The 22,711-nt window shown below is 47.6% G+C and overlaps 2 protein-coding genes across 3 annotated transcripts in view; one reads left to right on the forward strand and one right to left on the reverse strand.

Moving 5' to 3' along the window:
• The window catches only part of Enosf1 (enolase superfamily member 1), a 49,259-nt gene extending 40,279 nt beyond the window's left edge, over positions 1-8,980 (forward strand). For both annotated transcript variants that reach the window (XM_045134597.1, XM_045134598.1), the window contains 4 exons: positions 1,232-1,361; positions 1,627-1,726; positions 5,337-5,418; positions 8,370-8,980. In XM_045134597.1, the coding sequence (XP_044990532.1) occupies positions 1,232-1,361; positions 1,627-1,726; positions 5,337-5,418; positions 8,370-8,474 (417 nt within the window). In that variant the 3' untranslated portion in view covers positions 8,475-8,980. The remainder of the gene's footprint in view (positions 1-1,231; positions 1,362-1,626; positions 1,727-5,336; positions 5,419-8,369) is intronic.
• Positions 8,981-10,458: 1,478 nt separating this feature from the next.
• On the reverse strand, positions 10,459-22,529 carry Tyms (thymidylate synthetase). The gene is made up of 7 exons (XM_004654650.3): positions 22,333-22,529; positions 18,624-18,697; positions 17,640-17,814; positions 15,068-15,169; positions 13,993-14,168; positions 12,904-12,975; positions 10,459-10,921 (listed from the first exon to the last, which is right to left on the reverse strand). The coding sequence occupies exons 1-7, from the start codon at positions 22,484-22,486 to the stop codon at positions 10,784-10,786; spliced, it is 891 nt and encodes a 296-aa protein (XP_004654707.3). The 5' UTR covers positions 22,487-22,529; the 3' UTR covers positions 10,459-10,783.
• Positions 22,530-22,711: the final 182 nt, after the last annotated feature.

Raw genomic sequence — 22,711 nt, forward strand, 5'->3', positions numbered from 1 at the left:
TTGGGAGGTAGAGGTTGGGAGGATCGCTGTGAGTTCAAACTCAGCCTGGGACTCCAGAGTGAGTTCCAGGTCAGCCTGGGCTAGAGTGAGTCCATGCCTCAAAAAAAAAAAAAAAGAAAAAAGTTTGTTGCTTTTTCTGTAATTCATGTGACTTAGTTTTATTCTTTTTTTTTCAATTTTAATTTAATTTAATTTTTTTCTTTTCACAATTTTTATTATTAACATTTTCCATGATTATAAAAAATATCCCATGGTAATACCCCCCCCCCAGTTTTATTCTTTTGTTTTTTTTTTTAATGACATGTTTTTTTAAACATATTTATTTATTTATTTCAGCAAGAGAAAGAAGGAGGGAGGGAGGGAGGGAGAGAGAGAGAGAGAGAATGGGCACTCCAAGGCCTCCATCCACTGCAGACAAACTCCAGACGCATGCGCTCCCTTGTGCATCTGGCTTATGCGGGTCCTGGAGAATTGAACCAGGATCCTTTGGCTTTGCAGGCAAATGCCTTAACCGCTAAGCTATCTCTCCAGCCCACCCCCCTTTTTTTTTGAAGTAGGATCTTACTCTAGCCCAGGCTAACTTGAAATTCACCATGTGGTCTCAGGCTAGCATCAAACTTAGAGTGATCCTCCGATGAAAGGTGTGTGCCACCACACCTGGCTCATGTGACTCAGGTTACAAGTATCAAGATAGTATACTTTCTCTTTGCTGGGGCCAAATCCAGTCAGAAGCATGTTAGGGAAAGAAAATGATTTATTCTAGTTTACAGGTTTAAAAAATATTATTTATTTATTTATTTATTGGAGAGAGAGAGAGAGAGAGAGAGAGGGAGAGAGAGAAGGAAAGAAAGAAAAAGAGAAAGGGAAAGAAGGAAAGCATGGGCGCCCCAAGCGTTTTGCCACTGCAGACGAACTCCTGATGCACACGCCACTTTGTGCGCCTGGCTTTACCCGGGTGCTCAGCAGTTAAAGGGGTTTGCTCGCAAAGCCGAGGTTTGACTCCCCAGTCTGCACGTAATGGCAGAGGCACGAAGTGGTGCGTGCGTCTGGAGCTTGTCTGCAACAGCCAGAGGTCCTAGTGTGCCCATTCTCTAATAAATAATGCAGTTGGGGCTTCCTGAAGGCCACCGAGGAGTGGCGAGCTGCTGGTACAGAGTCCTCGCCACGCGTGGCTTGGCTCCGGAAAGCCACGGCTGTCTGCAGTGCTGGCGTCATCTACTTCTTCTTCCAGTGCCACAACCGAGTGATATTTAAGCAGCTCCTGCAGGCGCACGCGCTGCAGTTTCTCCAGATTGACAGCTGCCGGCTGGGGAGTGTCAATGAAAACCTGTCGGTGTTGCTGATGGCGAAGAAGTTTGGAAGTAAGGGGCGCTGCAGAGACCCCCGCTTCCTCCCACGCGCGCCTCCGCTTCCCGTGGCCGTGGCCACTCTGATGAGCCTGCAGCGTACCACGTTGATCGTTCTAGCTCTCATTTATCCCTAATCAAGGCAGCTGCTGATTTTCGTCCTGAAATTTCACTCCTCAATATTAATGAACAGCGTAATCACTTGGGGACGGGAACAGAAGCCGCAGGGGTCCCTCCCTCCCTCTCTTGGCCATGCTGAACAGAAATGCCCTCCTTCTAGTCCCTGTCTGCCCACACGCTGGTGGAGTTGGCCTCTGTGAACTGGTGCAGCACCTGATCATATTTGACTACATATCTGTCTCCACGAGCCTTCAAGACAGGTCAGTAAGATGGCACGAGCTCATCGTCCACTGCGGGAGAATCCCTGTCTGGCCAGCACTTCACAGTTTCTGCTCGGGGGGCTGGAGAGATAGCTTAGCGGTTAAGGCACTTTCCTGCAAAGCCAAAGGACCCATGTTCAACTCTCCGGATCCCACGTAAGCCAGATGCACAAAGGTGAGGCAAGCGCAAGGTTGCACATGAACACTAGGTGGCGCAAGTGTCTGGAGTTTGACTTCAGTGGCTGAGGCCCTGGTGTGCCAATTTTCTCTCTGTCTCTCTCTAAATGGAAAAAAAAAAAACAAAACTGCTCTGATGACCAAACACTCAGAGCACCCTATGCATTGCTGCAAGCACCTTGAATGGATTTTATTTTTAAAATATTTTGATTTAGAGAGAGAGGCAGAACTAAAGAATGTGGGCATAGCAGGGCCTCTTGCTGCAAATGAACTCCAGACACATGCACCGCTTTGTGCATCTGCCTTTATGTGGGTCCTGGGAAATTGAATCCAGGCAGGCAGTCTTTGCAAGCAAGCTTTAACTGCTGATTTTAAAATGCCAGCTTCCAGATTCTGCTTGTTAACTATAATCAAAAGCTGTAATTCAAGGCTGAGTTGGCTTTGTTTTGACTTCTCCACATGGGCCAATAGCAAGTCGTTTTTCCAGCTAGAAGGGTCAGTGCTTGGTAGTTAACCCATTGGGTAAGTCCCTTAAAGCCCAGCTTTCACATGTATGCTAGTCTCTACTTCTGTCCAATTGCTTCTCCCTGACACTTGAGTTTTCCACCAGCTGGCCACATCTTTTTCTCCACATGCCTCAGGTTACTTTATTTATGGTCCTGGGGCCTTGTGCATGCCAGGCAGCCACTAACCATTCTACCACTGAGCTGTACCCCAGCTCTAAGATGGATTTTTTTTTTCTCTCTCTCTTCTGTTTCCTTACCCCCTTCCCTCTCTTTCTCCTTTTTTTTTTTTAAAAAAAAAATTATTTATTTGAAAGAAAGAGGTAGAAGAGAATGAGTATGCCAGGGCCTCCAGCCACTGCAAATGAACTCTACATGCACCCCCTTGTGCATCTGGCTTATGTGGGTCCTGGAGAATTGAACCAGGATCCTTTGGCTTTGCAGGCAAATGCTTTTAACTGCTAAGCCACCTCTCGAGCCCTCTCTCCTTTTAAAAATATTTTATTTTTATTTGAGAGAGAGAGAGAGAGCAGATAATGGGCCCACCAGGGCCTTCAGCCACTGCAAACCAACTGCAGACACATATGCCACTCTGTGCATCTGGCTTACGTGGGTTCTGGGGAATTGAACTGAGGTCCTTTGGCTTTGTAGGCATATGCCTTAACTGCTACACCATCTCTCTAGTCCTCCCTTTCTCTCTTGCTTTCTTTTTAAAGCATTTTTTTTTAAATTTATTTATTTGAGAGCGACAGACATAGAGAGAAAGACAGATAGAGGGAGAGAGAGAATGGGTGCGCCAGGGCTTCCAGCCTCTGCAAACGAACTCCAGACGCGTGCGCCCCCTTGTGCATCTGGCTAACGTGGGACCTGGGGAACCGAGCCTCGAACCGGGGTCCTTAGGCTTCACAGGCAAGCGCTTAACCGCTAAGCCATCTCTCCAGCCCTTGCTTTCTTTTTGAGAGGGGGTTTCAAACTGACCATCCTGCAGAGCACCAGCACTGTGGGGATCTTAGGCGTGCTCCGCCACCGTGGGCAGGGATGGCCTCCTCTCAGTCACCTCCACATGCCATCTTGTTTTGCTCTCTCGTCTCCTGGGCTTCAGTGTTAATCACAGGAGCTCACTAGAAATACACCGTGAGGCCATGAACACATCTGGGAAAGGCGAGTACCAAATTCGAGAGAGAGAAAGAAATGGGCCGTCAGGACACGTGCGGGGGTGAGGGGAGTTCCATTAAGATTGTAAAGGTTTCTCTCTTCAGTGGAGGGTTGAGCAGACAGGCATTTCCTTTTACCCTGCCTAAGCTAGTTCATACTGGAAGTTTACAAACACTCACTCGAAGGACCTGGGCCTTCTCAGTCCTGTGGCTGCCCACAAGTTACTTGATCTCACAGGAATATCAGGATTCAATTTGGGGCTAGATCATTTCTTCACTCACCTGAGCACTGAGTCCCACTAGACCAGGAAGCCATTTAGATCACTTCTTTTTGTTTTTCGAGGTAGGGTCTCACTCTGGCCCAGGCTGATCTGGAATTCACTATGGAGTCTCAGGGTGGCCTCGAACTCATGGCAATGTTCCTACCTTTGCCTCCTGAGTGCTGGGATTAAAGGCGTGTGCCACTATGCCCGGCTTTAGATCACTTTTTTTTTTTTTTTCCCTCCGAAGTAGGGTCTCACTGTAGCTCAGACTGACCTGGAACTCACTATGTAATCTCAGGGTGGCCCTGAACTCATGTCTTCCTACCTCTGCCTCCCCAGTGCTGGGATTAAAGGCGTGCCCCACCATACCCAGCCCAAGCTTGATTTATTTTTTTCTGATTTTTATTTTTGTTTATTTATTTATTATAGAGACGAAAGAGTGAGAATGGGCAAGCCAGCACTGTAAATGAACTCCAGACTCATGCGCCACCATGCGCATCTGGCTTACGTGGGATCTGGAGAATCGAACCTGGGTCCTTAGGCTTCGCAGGCAAAGGCCTTAATCACTAAGCCACCTCTCCAGCCCCACTCTTTTCTCTTCCAGCTAGGACGGTCGGGTTCTGGACTGAGGGAACGTGGCCTTCCTCGGTTACTCTACTTTTGTGTTTCTCACTTCAGTTTCTGCTTTAACGACTGAGGGGAGGCTCCACCCAGCCCTGGGAAGCCCCGTGGGTCCTGGAGGGACGAAAGAGGGGTCTCTCCGTGCGTTAGTGCAGCGTCCCTGGCATGTCACCCCTTGAGCAGTGCTGGTGCCGCTGCCCCCAGACATGGCGCTGATACTGCGTCCCCACTGCTGTTATTGGAATGCCCGTTTCCTTCTAGTCCCTTCAGCCTCCGCATGTGGGTGGGTCTCGATCAGCAGTTCCTTACAGAGGACACAGGAACCGTAAGGTTCTGTTATCAGTTTGTGTGTAGTTAACGCCAGGTGGTGCACACACTGTCGATTATGTGCCTATCACGTTACCAGGTGAGGAAGGTCGGGGAACAAGTTCTGTGTCTCCTCCCCCCACCCCCTGCGCCTCCAACAAACTGCCAAGTAGGCGCAGAACTTCCACAGATTAACTGGATTCTAAAACCTGCATGCCTCATCCACATCATGTGTTTAGCTAGAAGGATCCTCATTTGGAGATTCAATCTAGTTAACTTTTGGCTAAAGGCACTGAAATAATTCCAGCTATGTAGGGAGTCTGAACTGATTCGGGACACCATAAAAACTTTGGGTTAGAAGGACTTTCAGGGCACGTTACCCCTAACTGCTTAAAGATGCAAGCACTCAGGGGCAACCCCAGCTACGCCTGGTGGTCTCCCCCTACTCCTGTGGTGGGGTGAACGTTGGGCCTCACTCAAGCCCAGTGTTCTGCTGCTGAGCTATACCACCCCGACTCCCATTTCTCAGGGCACCCTCCCCTTTGGCTTACATGGTTAGTGGCTGAATTATCTGGCTGTCTTGTAGGATGTGTGAGTACGTGGACCACCTGCATGAACACTTCAAGTATCCTGTGATCATCAGGCGGGCTTCCTATCTGCCCCCCAAGGTAAGCAGCCTCGGTCACATCTCGGACATGCTGCCAGCAGCTGCTGTCCCCCTGAACATGGACCACAGAGCTTATGAGTTGGTTTTCAGGAATAAACAGGGTATCAAATCCTTATGTTCTGAAGGTCAGAGCTGAGGTGAAACTCTCAATTGTCTGCATTCCCTGTCCAAATTCCAGAACCATCTACCTACAAGTCAGCAACATAAAAGGTTTTTTTTTTTTTTCACTTTTTTTAAAATTTTTATTAACATTTTCCATGATTATAAAATATATCTCATGATAATTCCCTCCCTCCCCAACCCCCACACTTTCCCATATGAAATTCCATTCTCCATCATATTACCTCCCCATTACAATCATTGTAATTACATATATACAATATCAACCTATTAAGTATCCTCCCCTCTTCCTTTCTCTACCCTTTATGTCTCCTTTTTAACTTACTGGCCTCTGCTACTAAGTATTTTCATTCTCACGCAGAAGCCCAGTCATCTGTAGCTAGGATCCACATATGAGAGAGAACATGTGGCGCTTGGCTTTCTGGGCCTGGGTTACCTGACTTAGTATAATACTTTCCAGGTCCATCCTTTTCTGCAAATTTCATAACTTCATTTTTCTTTACCGCTGAGTAGAACTCCATTGTATAAATGTGCCACATCTTCATTATCCACTCATCTGTTGATGGACATCTAGGCTGGTTCCATTTCCCAGTTATTATAAATTGAGCAGCAATAAACATGGTTGAGCACGTACTTCTAAGGAAATGTGATGAGTCTTTTGGATATATGCCTAGGAGTGCTATAGCTGGGTCATATGGTAGATCAATCTCTAGCTGTTTTAGGAACCTCCACGCTGTTTTCCACAATGACTGGACCAGATTGCATTCCCACCAGCAGTGCAGAAGGGTTCCTTTTTTTCCACATCCCCGCCAACATTTATAATCATTTGTTTTCATGATGGTGGCCAATCTGACAGGAGTGAGATGGAATCTCAGTGTAGTTTTAATCTGCATTTCCCTGATGACTAGTGACGTAGAACATTTTTTTAGATGCTTATATGCCATTCGTATTTCTTCCTTTGAGTACTCTCTATTTAGCTCCATAGCCCATTTTTTTGATTGGCTTGTTTGATTCCTTATTATTTAACTTTTTGAGTTCTTTGTATATCCTAGATATTAATCCTGTATCAGATATATAGCTGGCGAAGATTTTTTCCCATTCTGTAGGTTGCCTCTTTGCATTTTTCACAGTGTCCTTTGTGGTGCAAAATCTTTGTAATTTCATTAGGTCCCAGTGGTTAATCTGTGGTTTTATTGCCTGAGCAATTGGGGTTGTATTCAGAAAGTCTTTGCCAAGACCAATATGTTGAAGGGTTTCCCCTACTTTTTCCTCTAGCAGTTTCAGAGTTTTCGGTCTGATGTTAAGGTCTTTAATCCATTTGGACTCATAAAAGGTTTTGACTGGGGCTGGAGAGATGGCTGAGCGGTTAAGCCACTTGCCTGAAAAGCCTAACGACCGTGGTTTGATTCCCCAGTACCCACATGAAGCCAGATGCACAAAGTGGCACACACAGCATCTGGAATTCGTTTGCAGTGGCTGGAGGCCCTGGCACCCCCGTTCTCGTTCCTTCTCTCTCTGCTTGCAAACAAAATTAAAAAGGTTTTGACTGTCCTTGTGTGATCCATACAACTCAGTGTTCAACAGAAGTTGAGCTATCACAGGAAGGTTTAGTTTTGTTAACTAGTCTGGATAAGTAGCCAGAAAAGTGTGCCTTCTGTCTGCTTCCGAACCATCTGAAAATGTGTCCTCTTAGATTTCAGTGCAACTCTAGGGCTTGGGAGATGGCTCAGCAGTTAAGGCGCTTGCTTGCAAAGCCTGATGACACAAGTTCAGTTCCCTAGTACCCATGCAAAGCTAGATGCACAAAGTGGTGCATGCATCTGGAGTCTGTTTGTGGTGTCTGGAGGCCTTTGCACACCCACTCTCTCTATATATACATATATATGTATATATGTGTGTGTGTATATGTATGTATGTATGTATGTATATATAATTTGTGAATGTAGGGTCTTGCTCTAGCCTTGGCTGACCTGGAATTCACTATGTAGTCTTAGGCTGGCCTCAAAGCATTCCTCCTATCTCTGATTCCTGAGTGCTGGGATTAAAGGTGTGCATAACAAACCTAGTACTGAAAAAATTTTCTTTTTTAAATAAAAGAAACACCTTGTGGGGAGAGATGAGTTTAGTGGTTAAGGTGCTTGCCTGGGAAGCCTGAGGTCCCAGGTTTGATTCCTCAGTATGCACATAAACCAGATGCACAAAGTGGCGCATGCATCTAGAGTTCATTTGCAATGGCTGGAGGCCCTGACACACCCATTCTTTCTCTGTCTGCTTCTCTTTTTATTTTTTTGTTTGTTTTTATTTATTTATTTGAGCGCAACAAACAGACAAAAGGGGCAGAGAGAGAGAGAGAATGGGCACACCCGGGCCTCCAGCCACTGCAAATGAACTCCAGACGCATGTGCCCCTTGTGCATCTGGCTAATGTGGGTCCTGGGGAATCGAGCCTCGAACTGGGGTCCTTAGGCTTCACAGGTAAGCACTTAACTGCTAAGCCATCTCTCCAGCCTATCTGTCTGCTTCTGTCTAATAAGTAATTTTTTTTAAAGGCACCTTGGCTTGGAGAGATGGATCAGCAGTTAAGGCACTTGCCTGCAAAGCCTAACACCCCAGGTTCAATTCCCCAGTAGCCACGTGAAGCCAGACGTACAAAGAGGCACATGTGTCTGGATTTCATTTGCAGGGACCAGAGGCCTTGGCACAACCAATCTCTCCATCTCTCTTCTATTTTTCTCTGCTTGCAAACAAACAAACAGCACCTGTAGGCACATGAGGAATAAATGTTTTTGTTCCAGGCAGTTACTGACATGATTTAATTTGTTGTCTCTGCCAGGACGCGGGCTACTCCACAGAAATGAAAGAAGAATCTGTCAAGAAATACCAGTATCCAGACGGGGAGGTCTGGAAACTCCTTGTACTCAAGAAAACTGAACGCTAAGCTGAAGTAAAAATGCTTAAAATAGCCAGGTGCAGTGGCGCACACCTTTAATCCCAGCACTTGGGAGGCAGAGGTAGGAGGATTGCCATGAGTTTGAGGCCACCCTGAGAATACAGAGTGAATTCCAGGTCAGCCTGGGCTAGGGTAAGACCCTACCTCGAAAAACAACAAAAAAAAAGCTTAAAGTATCTTTGGGTAGTAGTATAAAAATAGAAGAAAAATCCAGCTTAGCTGTAAGTCATAGTAACCTTAGGAACCACTTCAATCATTACTTGATTCTTGAAGCAAGCCAACACACTTGCTACTTAATTTTTAAGCAAATTTAATTCAACTAACCCAAAGCCCAGGAAGATATTCTTAGAAGTTTTGCTGTACTTAGGTGTTAAACACTACTTTGAAAATAAGCGACATTTTGCATAACTTGTTGGAACAGCTCTGCATTCTACTTAGTGCTTGTCATAAATTAACAGAATAAAAATAGTTCTGGTGGTGCAAGAAAGGGAAAATGACTTCACCGATTAGCTCTGAAATGGTTTAGGATGCTTCTGTTGGTCTAAAAGCATATTAGAGAATTCACACCATATTGAAACTAATATGAACACATACTTCATACCTTTTTTTCCTGTAACTCTTAAAAGCTCTACCTTAGCCAAGCTGACGGCTCATGCCCACAATCCCAGCACTAGGGAGGCTGAAGCAAGAGGATCACCAAGTTTGAGGCCAGCCTGGGATACACAGTGAGTTCTAGGCTGGCCAAAGCTACCAACAAAACAGAACAAAAAAACGAGCTGGAGAAATGGCTTAGCGGTTAAGGTGTTGGCCTGCAAAGCCAAAGGATCCTGGTTTGACTCTCGGGGAACATGCATATGGAGTTCATTTGCAATGGCTGGAGGCCCTGGTGCGCCCATTTTCTCTCAAATAAATAACTAAAATAATTTTTTAAAAAAGCATATTAGCTGGGTGTGGTGGCGCACACCTTTAATACCAGCACTTGGGAGGTAGAGGTAGGAGTTTAAGGCCAGCCTGAGACTACATAGTGAATTCCAGGTCAGCCCGGGCTACAGTGGGACCCTACCTCAAAAGACCAAAAACCAAAACAATAACCACAACAAAACCTTAGGTGAGCATTACATCTTAATATAAAATACAACTAGAATGAGGTCCACCATGGAAAAATAGATGGAAACAGTTTAGTCTACATTTCTAATATATAATCTATGTAGCAGGCCTGGGTTCCAGTGAATCCCAGGCCAGCATAGGTAAAGAATAAAAGACCAGATCTCAAAAAAGAAAGAGCCAGGCATGGGCTGGAGAGATGGCTCAGTGGTTAAGGTGCATGCCTGCAAAGCTCAAGGACCCAGGTTCGATTCTCCAGGTTCCACATAAGCCAAATGCACAAGGGGGCACCCACATCTGGAGTTCATTTCCAGTGGCTGGAGACCCTGGCTCACCCATTCTCTTTACCTCTCTGTCTCTAATAAGTAAGTAAATAAAATCTTAAGAAAGAGCCAGGCATGGTGGCGCATGCTTTTTTTTTTTTTTTTTTTTTTAAAAAAGTCTATTTTATTTGTTTGAGACAGAGAGAGGGAGAGACAGAGAGTGAGAATGGGCATGCCAGGGCCTCCAGCCACTGCAAATGAACTCCAGATGCATGTGCCACCTTGTACATCTGGGTTATGTGGGACCTGGAGAATCGATCCTGGGTCCTTAGGCTTCGTAGGCAAACACATTAACTGCTAAGCCCTCTCTCCAGCCCGTGGCACATGCTTCTCATCCTAACCCGAAGGAGGCAGCGGTAGGAGGATCACTGTGAGTTATAGGCCAGCCTGGAACTACAGAGTGAGTTCCAAGTCAGCCTAGGCTGGAGTGAGACCCTACATTGAAAAACATAAAATAAAATAAAACACAGGAGAGCTCAGGTGAATCTGCTTCAGGCAGGAACCAAGCAGATAATGGTATTAGCAGAGTGAAAGAACTGGACAAATGCAAAAACAGTTCTTTATTACAATATATAAAAGAAATATAACTTTAAATGTTTGTAACAAACCACATTGTAACTGATACAAACTCTCCAGTGGCCTTCTGCATGCAGACGTGGTATTGAAATGTCCGCATGTTTGGCTAAGAGTATATAAGTTTTCACTATGTCCATAATCACGTTTCACTACTAAAAGAAACAGCAGTTCAATGTGCCAATGAGAGTTTTGACCTACTACCTTGCCTTTCCTTTAGACCAGAGACCCCTCACCTGGGCCTCAGGCCCAGCACACAAAGATGCTGCCAGCACCCCCTGCATCTTTGGGGACACTCTAAACGGCCATTTCCATTTTAATTGCGGGGTGTGGATTGTACCCCTCGATCTGAAAGTCTTCCACCTTGAAGTCATCAATCGTGTCAACCTTCCGGAGGATTTTGAGCTTTGGGAAGGGTCTGGGTTCTCGCTGAAGCTAAGGACAGAAACCAGACAGTCATTCTGCAGTACCTGTGCAGCCTGCTCTAATTCTGCTCTCCGTGACTCTATGAAACAAGCACACGGTATTTTACCAACTAACTACTACCATTTCACAGGGGGCTGATAAGCTATATCCCAGCCCCCACCCCTTATTTTTGTTTTTTTTCAAGGTAGTTTCTGGGAGACTCTTCTGTCTCTCCCTTTTTCCTGAACACACACTGGGATTAGACACCCACCACAGTGCCCAGTTTTATGTGAGTTCTGAGGATCCAAACAAAAGACACTCGTAAGTACAGAGCCATCTACGTTAGCCCCAGTCGTTTGCTTTTCTCTCTATAACTAACAGTAGCAGACAGAGGAACAAAAGAAGGTATCTGTCAACAAGTCACGGAAAGGTTTGTGACTCAGGATTCCTGGGATGAGACACAGGGGCAGTTAGGATCAGACGTAGGTCAGGACCTCATGCTATTATGTCCAACTTGACGGGAGCAGCTGAACAGGCTTGAAGTCACTTCTCTACTCAAGAAGCTCCACAAAGGAGCTCAAACCTAGAAGGGGGCCAAAGGTTTTCAATTCTAATGTTTCAACTTGGGGCTCAAGAAGTGAGCACACAGTTCAGATCATCTGTTCACACCTTAGGGACTTGGACACGCTTTTGAAAGTTCAGACCTAAGGTTTTTTTTTTGTTTGTGTTTTTTTACTTGGCATACAATTAAAGGCAAGCATTTGTATTTCAATTCAAGTACAAAGATGGATTAAAATGTCAACTCTGGGGGCTGGAGAGATGGCTTAGCAGTTAACATGCCTGCAAAGCCTAAGGACCCAGGTTCAATTCTTCAGGTCCCACGGAACCCAGATGTACAAGGTGGTGCATGTGTCTGAAGTTCGTTTGCAAGGGCTGGAGGCCCTGGCACACCCATTCTCTCTCTGTCTCTCCCTCCCTCCCTCTCTCTCTGACTCAAATAAATAAATAAATAAATCTTTTTTTAAAAAAATGTTGCTGGGCACAGTGGCGCATGTCTTTAATTCCAGAACTTGGGAGGCAGAGGTAGGAGGATTGCCATGAGTTTGAGGCCACCCTGAGGCTACACAGTAAATTCCAGGTCATCCTGAGCTAGAGTGACACCCTACCTCGAGAAACCAAAAAAATAAAAATAAATGTCAACTCTGGCTCTCTCTCTGTCTCACCCTCTCTCTAGGCTGCCTGACCACTGGCAAACCTCCAGTTTCTGGGGAGTTTCTCCTTATCGCTGCCCGGCTGGGTCAAGGTGAGGGAGAACCCCCTGACCTCTACTTTCCACATGGGCTCTTTACCTCCTCCTGTCCTCCACTTGGCAGGAGCCCTTTGAACTTTCTTTTCTGTCCTCCACGGTTTTTCCAGGCCTATGTAACAGGAGAGCCCATGTGGGTGTGTTCATTTTCCTTCCATTGGTTCAGTACCTCCCTAAATAAATATAATAAGTAATAATATTCAGCCAATTAGGCATCCCAGCACTTGGGAGGCTGAGGTAGGAGCATCGCCTTGAGTCTGAGACTACAGGGTAAATTTCAGGTCAGCCTGAAATAAAGCAAGACCCTACCTCAAAAACAAAACAAAACAAAACAAGGGCTGGAGAGATGGCTTAGCGGTGAAGTGCTTGCCTGTGAAGCTTAAGGACCCTGGTTTGAGGCTAGATGCACAAAGTAGCGCATGCATCTGGAGTTCGTTCGCAGCGGCTGGAGGTCGTGGTGCGCCCATTTTCTCTCTGTCTCTCTCAAAGAAATAAAAATAACTTAAGCACCTCCCATGTTTCGTACTGTACTCCCGGCCCTGGTCTCGTCCCTTCTCTGACGGGATGTCCTGCAGCTCAAGTGGGTCATGTTTATCCTGGACACAGGACCAAGCAAGGCACCTGTGACACAGGAGTGTCCTGTAAGTCAGCCTTTTGTCAAGAGAAGGTACCAAGCTCAAAGGAGTGTGACAGATGAAATTCTCACCTGGATTTTCAGTGGCTCCACGTGATTCAGGTAAATGTGTGCATCTCCCAAAGTGTGTACAAAGTCACCTGGCTGAGCAGACCCACAGGAGAGAACAAACCATTAATGTTTAGTTTCTATTACTTTTTTTTTTTTTTTAAAGATTTATTGCCTGAGCTCAAGTGAGACCCTGCCTCAAAAATAAAACAAACAAAAAACACAAAAAAAACATTTAAAGAGGTTAAACATAGTATGTAAACACCCCCAGGCTTTTCAGAGGAATAATTTCACCAATGTAGCTTTTGAGAACTTAATTCACAAGGGTTATAAACGGGGTGTGGTGGCTCAGTTCACACCTGTAATCCCAGCACTCAGGAGAGGATGAAGCAGGATTACTGTGGGTTCAAGGCTAGCCTGGGCTACAGAGTAAAACTGTATCGCTTAAAACATGACACAAACAGCCTTTATGAACTGTTCTTTTTTGGTGATTCGAGGTAGGGTCTCACTCTGGCCCAGGCTGACCTGGAATTCACTATGCAGTCTCAGGGTGGCCTTGAACCCACAGCGATCATCCTACCTCTGCCTCCCAAATGCTGGGATCAAAGGCGTGCGCCACCACACCCGGCTGAACTGTTCATTTCATATAGGCCTTAAAGGCAGAAAAGCTTCAAAGGGAGCAGTTCATATGTTATTTACATGTCACATTTATTTTACTTTTCTTTTTCCTTCCTTCCTTTCTTTTTTCTTTTTTTTTTTTTGAGGCAGGGTCTCACTGTAGCCCAGGCTGACCTGGAATTCACTACGTAGTCTCAGGGTGGCCTTAAACTCTCAGCGATCCTCCTACCTCTGCCTCCCGAGTGCTGGGATTAAAGGCGTGCGCCACCACACCCACCTGTCTTTTTCTTTTCTTTCTTTGAGGCCTCACTCTGTAGCCCAGGCTGGCCTTGAACTCACAGCGACCTCCCACCTCTGCCTCCCCAGTGCTGGGATTAAAGGTGTGCACCACACGCCCGGCCCACGTGTCAGACGCTAGCGCTGATCGCTCTGAATTCCCTGCAGTGGGCTCGGCACACCAGGCTGGCTCTCACTGTCCCTGGCAGAGCGGCCCACCTTCAGGCCTGTGACGTGTGCGATCATGTAGGTGAGCAGGGCATAGCTGGCGATGTTGAAGGGCACACCCAGGCCCATGTCTCCTGACCTCTGGTACAGCTGGCAGGACAACTCCCCATTCACCACGTAGAACTGGCACAGGGCATGGCAGGGAGGCAGTGCCATCAGAGGAAGGTCTGAGGAGCCAGCAGAGGAAAACAAGGAGTGATTTTAAAGAATATAGCTGTGAACAAGGAAAACGGGGAGAATAAAAGAAGCCCCCAGAGTGGTGCCCACATCATGCCCGGGTCAGACCATGCCCCACCCATCCATGCAGCAGTGTTGGAAACACGTCCGCTGACATCTCTGCTGAGGCACATTTATGCTGCAACGACTCTTTTCCATCCGAGCTAAATTAAGGGTTGTTTTTAAAATATATTTTATTTGTTTGAAAGAGAAATAAAAAGAAAGAATGGGCGCACCAGGGCCCCTAGCCGCTGCGAACGAACTCCAGACACATGCATCACCTTGTGCATCTGGCTTACATGGACCCTGGGGAATTGAACCAGAGTCCTTAGGCTTCACAGACAAGCACCTTAACCACTGAAGCCATCTCTCCAGCCTGGATTTTGGTACCTTCGGTGGCACCAAATACAAAGGAAACTGTCACTTTCAGGGCCGCAGGAAACTAGTATTGTAGCCACAACCTTCTGTATCAAGGTTCTTGTGACAGATGCAAATATCCTATCCTGGGCACTGACCAGCAATTTAAGGGTTACATTAAATGTTAGCCAAAGGGAAGTTAGGGTGAATGACCTGAGACTTTCATCTGTTCCAAATTAAAAAAAAAATTGTAGGTGCTGTTTTCTCAGACAAGTAAAAAGCACTTTCTGGAAATAAGAATGAATATAGACTTATAAATTAAGATCATGTGGACCCGACCCCACAATATGGAGGTGAAAATGGAGAGGACACGTGACTTGCCCAATGTCACACAACTGGCCAGCCGCACAGGGACAATGCCCAGCACAAGGCCGTCTTGCCTCCCTTCGGCTAACCACACAGTGCATACCAAGGACGCTGGCATGCTTTCTACCTTTTGGGTTCCAGGCGCACATGATGATTCTTCTGTCGTCAGGGTTGGTTTTGATGGTGTCAATTACTTTTTGCAGCTGGTCCACTCCTTGTCCCGAGTAATCTGTAGAATGGGCACAAGGGGACACACACAGATGTCTAGTTACAGCCTTTTGTGAGGTGGCCTTGAGGGCATCTCTCATGGCATCCAACCTGTGATGTACAGCTAAGACACGCAGTACATTCTGCAGGTTTAGATTGAGTTCAAGGCCTTTTCTGAGTGCCCTTTACTCACCTCTTCTGGAGCTACAAGGGTTTGAGCTCTTTTCTATACACTGGTCTGTTAAAAATTTGATCTGTTACAATGTCCCTTCCTCTCCTAACCTTTGCCCTATTGCTAACTGCCTTGGTCTGGCTATGGTTTGAGCAAGCTGACCAAGGCCTCTTAATGTTGAAACTAAATCTTCAGCTGGGCGTGGTGGCCTCTAATCCAGAGGCTGAGTGAGGTAGAAGGATTATTTGAAGTTTGAAGCCAGCCTGGGGTTACAGAGTGAGTTCCAAGTCAGCCTGGGCTACAGTGAGACACTGCCTCACACAAAAAAAATAAAAAATTGCTTTCTTAAGGTATGTCCAAAAATAGAAAATGGGAGGAGAAATAAATATGTTGTAATATTTACACAGAAAAATTTTCAAACAAGATAAGTTTTTAATGGTACATAAAATATATTTTGCTTTGCAAAGTAGGTATGTAAAAATGTGTAATTTTATTTTCATTCACAGTTTTGGACTCTATAAATAACTCAAATGCGAAGTGTAAATGAAAAGTTAATTTTGTAATTCTGTAAGCCTTTCTTAAATGAAGCTTAGGTTAAGGGGAAAGGAGCCACAAGTTAAAGAAAAGGTGACTTCTGTTTTCTAAGTGGAAGATTCACAGGACTAGAAATAAACAAAAAAATATGTTGGCATAAGGTGTTGCTTTATCTTTAATAATACTCATTATGTTGTAACAGAATTATTCCTTCAATAAATGAGTGGATAGTTAAAATTAAAATACAGGCTGGAGAGATGGTTCAGTGGTTAAGGTGCTTGCCTACAAAGCCAAAGGACCCAAGCTCGATTCCCCAGTACACTGTAAAGCCAGATGCACAAGGTGACGCATGTGCCTGGAGTTCATTTGTAGTGCCATATGCATCTGGAGTTTTCTGCAATAGCAACAGACCTTGGCATGCTCATTTTTCTCTCTCTCTTTCTCCTTACAAATATTTTTTTAAGAAAGAATGCTATTGGACTGGAGAAATGGTTTAGCGGTTAAGGCGTTTGCTTGCACAGCCAAAGGACCTCGGTTCAATTCCCCAGGACCCACATTAAGTCAGATGTTCAAGGTGGCACATGTGTCTGGAGTTCATTTGCAGTGGTTGGAAGTCCTGGCAAGCCCATTCTCTCTCTTTCCTTCTTTCAAAAAAAAAAAAAAAAAAAAAGATGTTTATTTATTTATTTGAGAGAGCACAAGAGAGAAAGAGGCAGACACAGAGTAAGAGAGAAGAATGGGTGCACCAGGGCCTCCAGCCACTGCCAACAAACCCCAGATGCATGCGCCACCTTGTGCATCTGGCTTACATGGGTCCTGGGGAATCAAACGGAGGTCCTTTGGCTTTGCAGGCAAACGCCTTAACTGCTAAGCCATCTCTCTAGCCCAAATAAAATAATTGTTTTTTTTGGCTTTTTGGGGTAGGGTTTTACTCTAGCCCAGGCTGCCCTGGAATTCACTACGTAGTCTCAGGGAGCCGGGCGTGGTGGTGCACACCTTTAATCCCAGCACTCGGGAGGCAGAGGTAAGAGGGTCACTGTGAGTTCGAGGCCACCCTAAGACTACATAGTGAATTCCAGGTCAGCCTGGGCTAGAGTGAGACCCTACCTCGGGCAGTGGGGGGGGGGAGGGGGGAGGACCTTATGATTGTACATAAATGCAATTTCTGGCTTTAACTAAAACTGTGGTCACTAGGCCCAAGTTTTTCCCTTTGGTTAGACAGGAGCTGGACCTATCTCCTTGAGATAGATGAGACAATGGCCTTGCTACCCATCCTAGCAAACAGGTGGACCACAGAAGCACCAAAGGCTGGGAGCTGGGCTCTTTGGCACTACCCAGGCAGAGGAAGATGCCAGTCTTAGAGATGTTTTCTTTTTCTTCTGTCCTCACAAAGCAAGGGGTGACGCAGCCACTGCACCGTGACACCGACGACACCTCGTGTGCTGGTGGCTCAGCCTTGCGAAAGGGAGATGGAAGACACGACAAGGTGATCCCTACACCTTGTCCCAAATCAACTTCTGTCCTACCCTGTTCCTCGACACAGTTGTGGAAAGTTCTAGGCATCCAGTGAGTGCCCAGCAGATGCCAATCACGAGGAGTGGGAGTTGGCCTCCATGAGGTTGTTTTGGCTTCTTCACTTTAAACCTACCCCCCCCCCAGCCTCTCACAGTGTCAATGTCATGCATCAACTCCCTTGACTTGACTTTACCCCTCCCCCCAACTTTACAATGGCTCAGACTCTTGCAAGGAAGAACAGAGGAAATCTGAGACATCTCTCGCTCCTCACCTGAATGCATATCTTTGTAGTCCGCCCCAAAATGCCTCCACTGGAAACCATAAACTGGGCCCAGGTCCCCTTCTTGTCGTGCAGAGAATCCCAAGCTGTCGAGAAAATCTCGGGACCCATTAGCATCCCAGATCTTCACTCCCTTGGATGACAGTTCTTTTGCATTTGTGGATCCCTGCAAGGGAAGGGTAGAGCAGATCGGGCACCCAAAGGGATCCTGAGCTCTCTGGGTGGAAGCAGAGAGCCTTGTACCACTCTGAACTCCCTCTTATGATAGGACTGGCAGTTGTCTATGTGGAGCCTGTTTTCAAGCAGGCCTATCCCAGCCGGTTGCTGGTCAGACTGACTGAAAGAGGTCCAAATTCAGTGAGACACTGACCACACACACGTCAAAACTTAAAAGGAAGTCAAAACAAAAAACCCAAGATGCTACGCCAAGACAGGCCAGATACCAATCACAATACTTTCTAAAACGGATAAGCAGGGCTAGAGAGATGGCAGTGCGGTTAAGGCGCTTGCCTGCGAAGCATGACGACCCATGCTCAACTGTCCAGATCCCACGTGAGCCGGGCGCACAAAGGTGAGGCAAGCGCAAGGTCGCACATACCCACTAGGTGGCGCAGGCATCTGGAATTCAACCTCAGTGGCTGAGGCCCTGGTACACCAATTCTCTCTCTAAGCCTGTCTCCTTGGGTACCGTCAGCCAGCACTGAGACAGAGCCTCACTCGTTCTAGACCAGGACACAAAGGAGGAAGAGCTCTCCAGTCATTACCCAAGGCACCTAAAGGACCCTTAGGGACCTACTTGGCAACCAATAAATGCTGACTGTCTATCATGTGGCCTGCTGTACCCTAGACCTTAGGAATACAATAGCAAGTAGAGCCAGGCACTTGCTGAGTGAGATGGGAGATGCTAAGAGCTGTAGTGACGTGGCTTGGAGAAGCCTGAGGGCCGCGGTGAGCAGGACTGGCAACTGCCTTTACCTTGATAAACCACAGCAGCTCCTCCAAAACGCCCTTCCAGAACACACGTTTGGTTGTGAGCAGAGGAAATTCATCTGAAAAACAGTTGGCCTCACAGTCAAAATCAAGATATAACACCACGCCACCATCCAACTTCCTCATTGCAGGGACAAAGTACCAGGCTAGAAGAAACTAGAAGGAAAGGGTTTATTTTGGCTTATACTTTTTTTTTTTTTTTAAGGTAGAGTCTCAGGGTGGCCTCGAACTCCTCCTACCTCTGCCTCCTGAGATTAAAGACATACACCACCACACCCGGCTAGGCTTACAGTTTTGAGAGGAAGTTTCATGGCAGGGGGAGGCGTGGAAGGAGTGGGAAGGCAGTATCATGTCGTCGGAGAGCCACGAATCCTGTATGCCCAGCTTTCTCCCTTTTGTTTATTTTGCTTGAGTGGTGTGTGTGTGTGTCTATGTGTGACTCACCCTTTGCATTTGCCTGCAGAGGGTTAGGCTTGTATGTGCTGACTGGAACAGAACATCAGGTGTCCTGCCCATTCTTCGTTTTTTTTTTTTTTAAATTATTTATTTACTTGAGAGCGACAGACACAGAAAGACAGATAGAGGGAGAGAGAGAGAGAGAATGGGCGCGCCAGGGCTTCCAGCCTCTGCAAACGAACTCCAGACGCGTGCGCCCCCTTGTGCATCTGGCTAACGTGGGACCTGGGGAACCGAGCCTCGAACCGGGGTCCTCAGGCTTCACAGGCAAGCGCTTAACCGCTAAGCCATCTCTCCAGCCCCTTCCCATTCTTTAAAACAAAAAAACTTAATATTTGCTTGCAAACAGAGAGAGGAGGGAGATAGTGAGAGAGGATAGGCACACCAGGGCCTCTCACCACTAGAAGGAACTCCAGATATGTGGTCCCCTCTGTGTCTCTGGCTTTATGTGAACCATGTATTATTTGAACTCAAGGCCATCAGGCTTTGCAAGCAAGAGCCTTTAACCACTAAGTCAGCTCTCCAGCCCTCTTCTTCTTCTTTTTTTTTTTTTTTTTTTTGGTTTTTCGAGGTAGGGTCTCACTCTAGCCCAGGCTGACCTGGAATTCACTATGTAGTCTCAGGGTGGCCTCGACCTCACAGCGATCCTACCTCTGCCTCCCAAGTGCTGGGATTAAAGGCGTGCACCACCAAGCCAGGCTTCTCTGGCCCTCTTCTGACACCCCCCCCCAACCTTTTAAAAATTTTTATTTTATTTTTTATTTTTTGAGGTATGGTCTTGTTCTTGCCCAGTCTGATCTGGAATTCACTATGTAGTTTCAGGGTGACCTCAAACTCATAGCCATCCTCTGACCTCTGCAGCCCTAGAGCTGGTATTAAAAGCGTGCGCTACCATGTCTAGATTTCTGCCCATTCTTAGTTGAGCTGGAGTCTCTTGCTGATCCCTGAGGCCTCTCATGCTTGTATAGGAAGTGCTCTTAGCTGCTGAGCCATCTCTCCAGCCCTTCCTGTCTCCCTTTATAAATTTTAGGAACCACTGGGTGTGGTGGCGCCCGCCTTTAATCCCAGCACAGGGAGGCAGAGGTAGGAGGCCACCCTGAGACTCCATAGTGAATTCCAGGTCAGCCTGGGCTAAAGCCAGACCCTACCTCGAAAAACAAACAAATAATAAATAAATTCTAGGATCCAAGCCCAAGGGATGGTGCTGTTCTTAAGTCAGGACAGGAATTTACAATTTTTAATTAATCTGATATCAGAGATTTGTTTCCACGGTGATTCTAACTCCTGTCAAATTGACAACCAGAGATTAACCTTCTCTAAAACTCCTACTTCCTGCCTGGGTGCAGGATTCAATGAAACGGACAGGGATGGCCCAGTGGAAAAGACAGATCTGCCGCCCACTACTCAGCGTGAATCCTATCACGGAGGTAGGATGACGGCACCCAAAATATACCCAAGGCCACAGCGCCATGGCTCCCGCACCAGTTGCCACCATGATGCTGCCAGAGAAAACTGACTCAGAACGACAATTATCACACTGGTGAAAACAGCATTTTTTTAAATACTGGGAAGCAAACTGCCCCCTACTATTTTCAGCATGTCAAACCCATTAACCACTCAAGCGCCATGTGGCTCAAAATAACCCTCCTGGAGGGGGAACCTCGCCCCCATCTTCAGACATCAGGAGTGAAGGAACCCTGAAGTCTGCCCAGCTTAAGAGCAAAGAAAAGTAATATAGTCTAAGCCGCTGAAAAGTTCAAGCGAAACCAGTGGGGACCAGCGGCATGGCGCGGCTCTACCCTCCACCTCTAACACATGGAAAGCTGACGGAAGACCAGAGAGGTAAAGTAACCCGTCTACAAAGGGGGTAGATTAAAAAAAAGTGGGTCAGTCCCAGCACTCGGGAGTCAGAGGTAGGAGGATCGCCATGAGTTCAAGGCCACCCTGATACTCCATAGTGAATTCCAGGTCAACCTAGGCTAGAGATGCTACCTCAACCCCCCCCCAAAATGGGGGGGTGTTGGTAGGGCTGGAAAGATGGCTTGTTTGTTCTTTGATTCCCCAGTACCCACATAAGGCAGATGAGTTCGTTTGCAAAGGCTAGAGGCCCTAGAATGTCTATTTCTCTCTCAATAAATAAATACAACAAAATATGTTTAAAATGGGGGCAGTGGGCCATCTGCTCTAGAACCAGGGTGGATTTACTCCTCTGCTCCGAGGAACTGCAGTCACTACTTAAGTTTCCAGATGTGGGATGGGGGCTCCCCACACTCAAAAACACCCCACAACCTGGATCCAGATGCTCCTTCCCTTAGCCTACAAGGTCAACGCCACGCCAGGCTTCTTCAACACCATGAAAAAGAGTCCCTTCCTCCAGGAAGCAGCTTAATCCTGTGTCCTTCCCAAGCTGGATCTAGGTCCCCAGAAATCCTCGTGCCAGCAACCCCGAAGGGGACACTTCCCCAACCCCCCACCCCATTCCAAGGGTCACCCTGTAGTTAATGGGGGAGGAAGGAGCCAAGAATTAAGGGACCTCTCCGTTTTTTCTAGCCACACTAACAGAAAAGGTGGGTGTTGGGAAACCCTAGTTCCCGCCCAGACCATCCCTTTTCTCCTCTCCCGCCCTCCCCCACCCCCGCGCCAGCTCCGACTGCATCGTTTTCCCTCCAGTTTTGAAACATTTTGCAAAACGCCCCAACAATCATGGGGAGAGAGGAGCGAAAAAGTCAGCACCTCCGGAATAAGCCTGGTCAAGTCCGGACAGATCTCTCCCGCTGGGTCCTGCCCACTTTGTTTGGAGGGTCGCAGCAAAACTTGGGGAGAAGAGGCAGGATTAAGAAAACTTTAGGGTTACCGGGCGTGGTAGCGCACGCCTTTCATCCCAGCACTCGGGAGGCAGAGGTAGGAGGATCGCCGTGAGTTCGAGGCCACCCTGAGACTCCATTGCGAGTTCCAGGTCAGCCTGGGCTAGAGCGAGACCCTACCTCGGAAAAAAAAAAAAGCAAAACAAAAACAAAAAGTCAGGGGATCCCTTGGAAGCTGGGTTCGGCAAGGTTGAGTCACCTCTCTTCCCTTCCAGCCTCGGGGTGCAGGATTTGAAACTCTCCCGAGGACCCCCCCCCCTCCCCGGTTGGGGGGCGGGGGAGGGCAACTAACCGCGGCCCGCCCTTCCGCCCGGTCACCTCCCCGGGGTCCCCGCCCCGGGCCTCCGGCGTGGGGGACGGGGGGGGGGGGTCACCTCGGAGGCTGTAGCGCGCCTGCATGCCGAACACCGAGAGAGTGCCGGTGCCCGTGCGGTCCTCCTTCCTGAAGCCGCAGCGCAGGATGTGCTCCACCTGGCGCAGGTAATGCAGCTCGCCGTGCGCCGCGGGTTCGCAGCCGGCCTCGGGCATGGTGGGGAGACGCTCTCGGAGAAGCGGGCCGGCCGAGGGGGACGCCCCGCTCCCCCCCCGCGTGCTTCCGCGCGCGCTCGTTCCTTCTTCCCGCGCCGCCGGCGCTCCTCCTCTTCCTGCAGCCGAGCCGCAGTCTCGCCGCCCGGAACCCGCCCACCCTGACCCCGGCGCCCCGGCCGCGGGGCTCCGGAGACGCGCGCCCACCTGCCCTGCCCACCGGCGCCT

Source organism: Jaculus jaculus, chromosome 15 (assembly GCF_020740685.1).
Source record: "Jaculus jaculus isolate mJacJac1 chromosome 15, mJacJac1.mat.Y.cur, whole genome shotgun sequence".
Lineage (NCBI taxonomy): Eukaryota > Metazoa > Chordata > Mammalia > Rodentia > Dipodidae > Jaculus > Jaculus jaculus.

Coding starts and splice junctions, on each gene's coding strand:
- Tyms (XM_004654650.3), bottom strand. CDS start 22,486: ATGCCCGAGGCCGGCTGCGAACCCGCGGCGCACGGCGAGCTGCATTAC. Junction 18,698..22,332: donor GGCGCGCTACAGCCTCCGAG/GTGACCCCCCCC, acceptor ACTGTTTTTCAG/ATGAATTTCCTCTGCTCACA. Junction 12,976..13,992: donor CACACGTCACAGGCCTGAAG/GTGGGCCGCTCT, acceptor GGGTCTGCTCAG/CCAGGTGACTTTGTACACAC.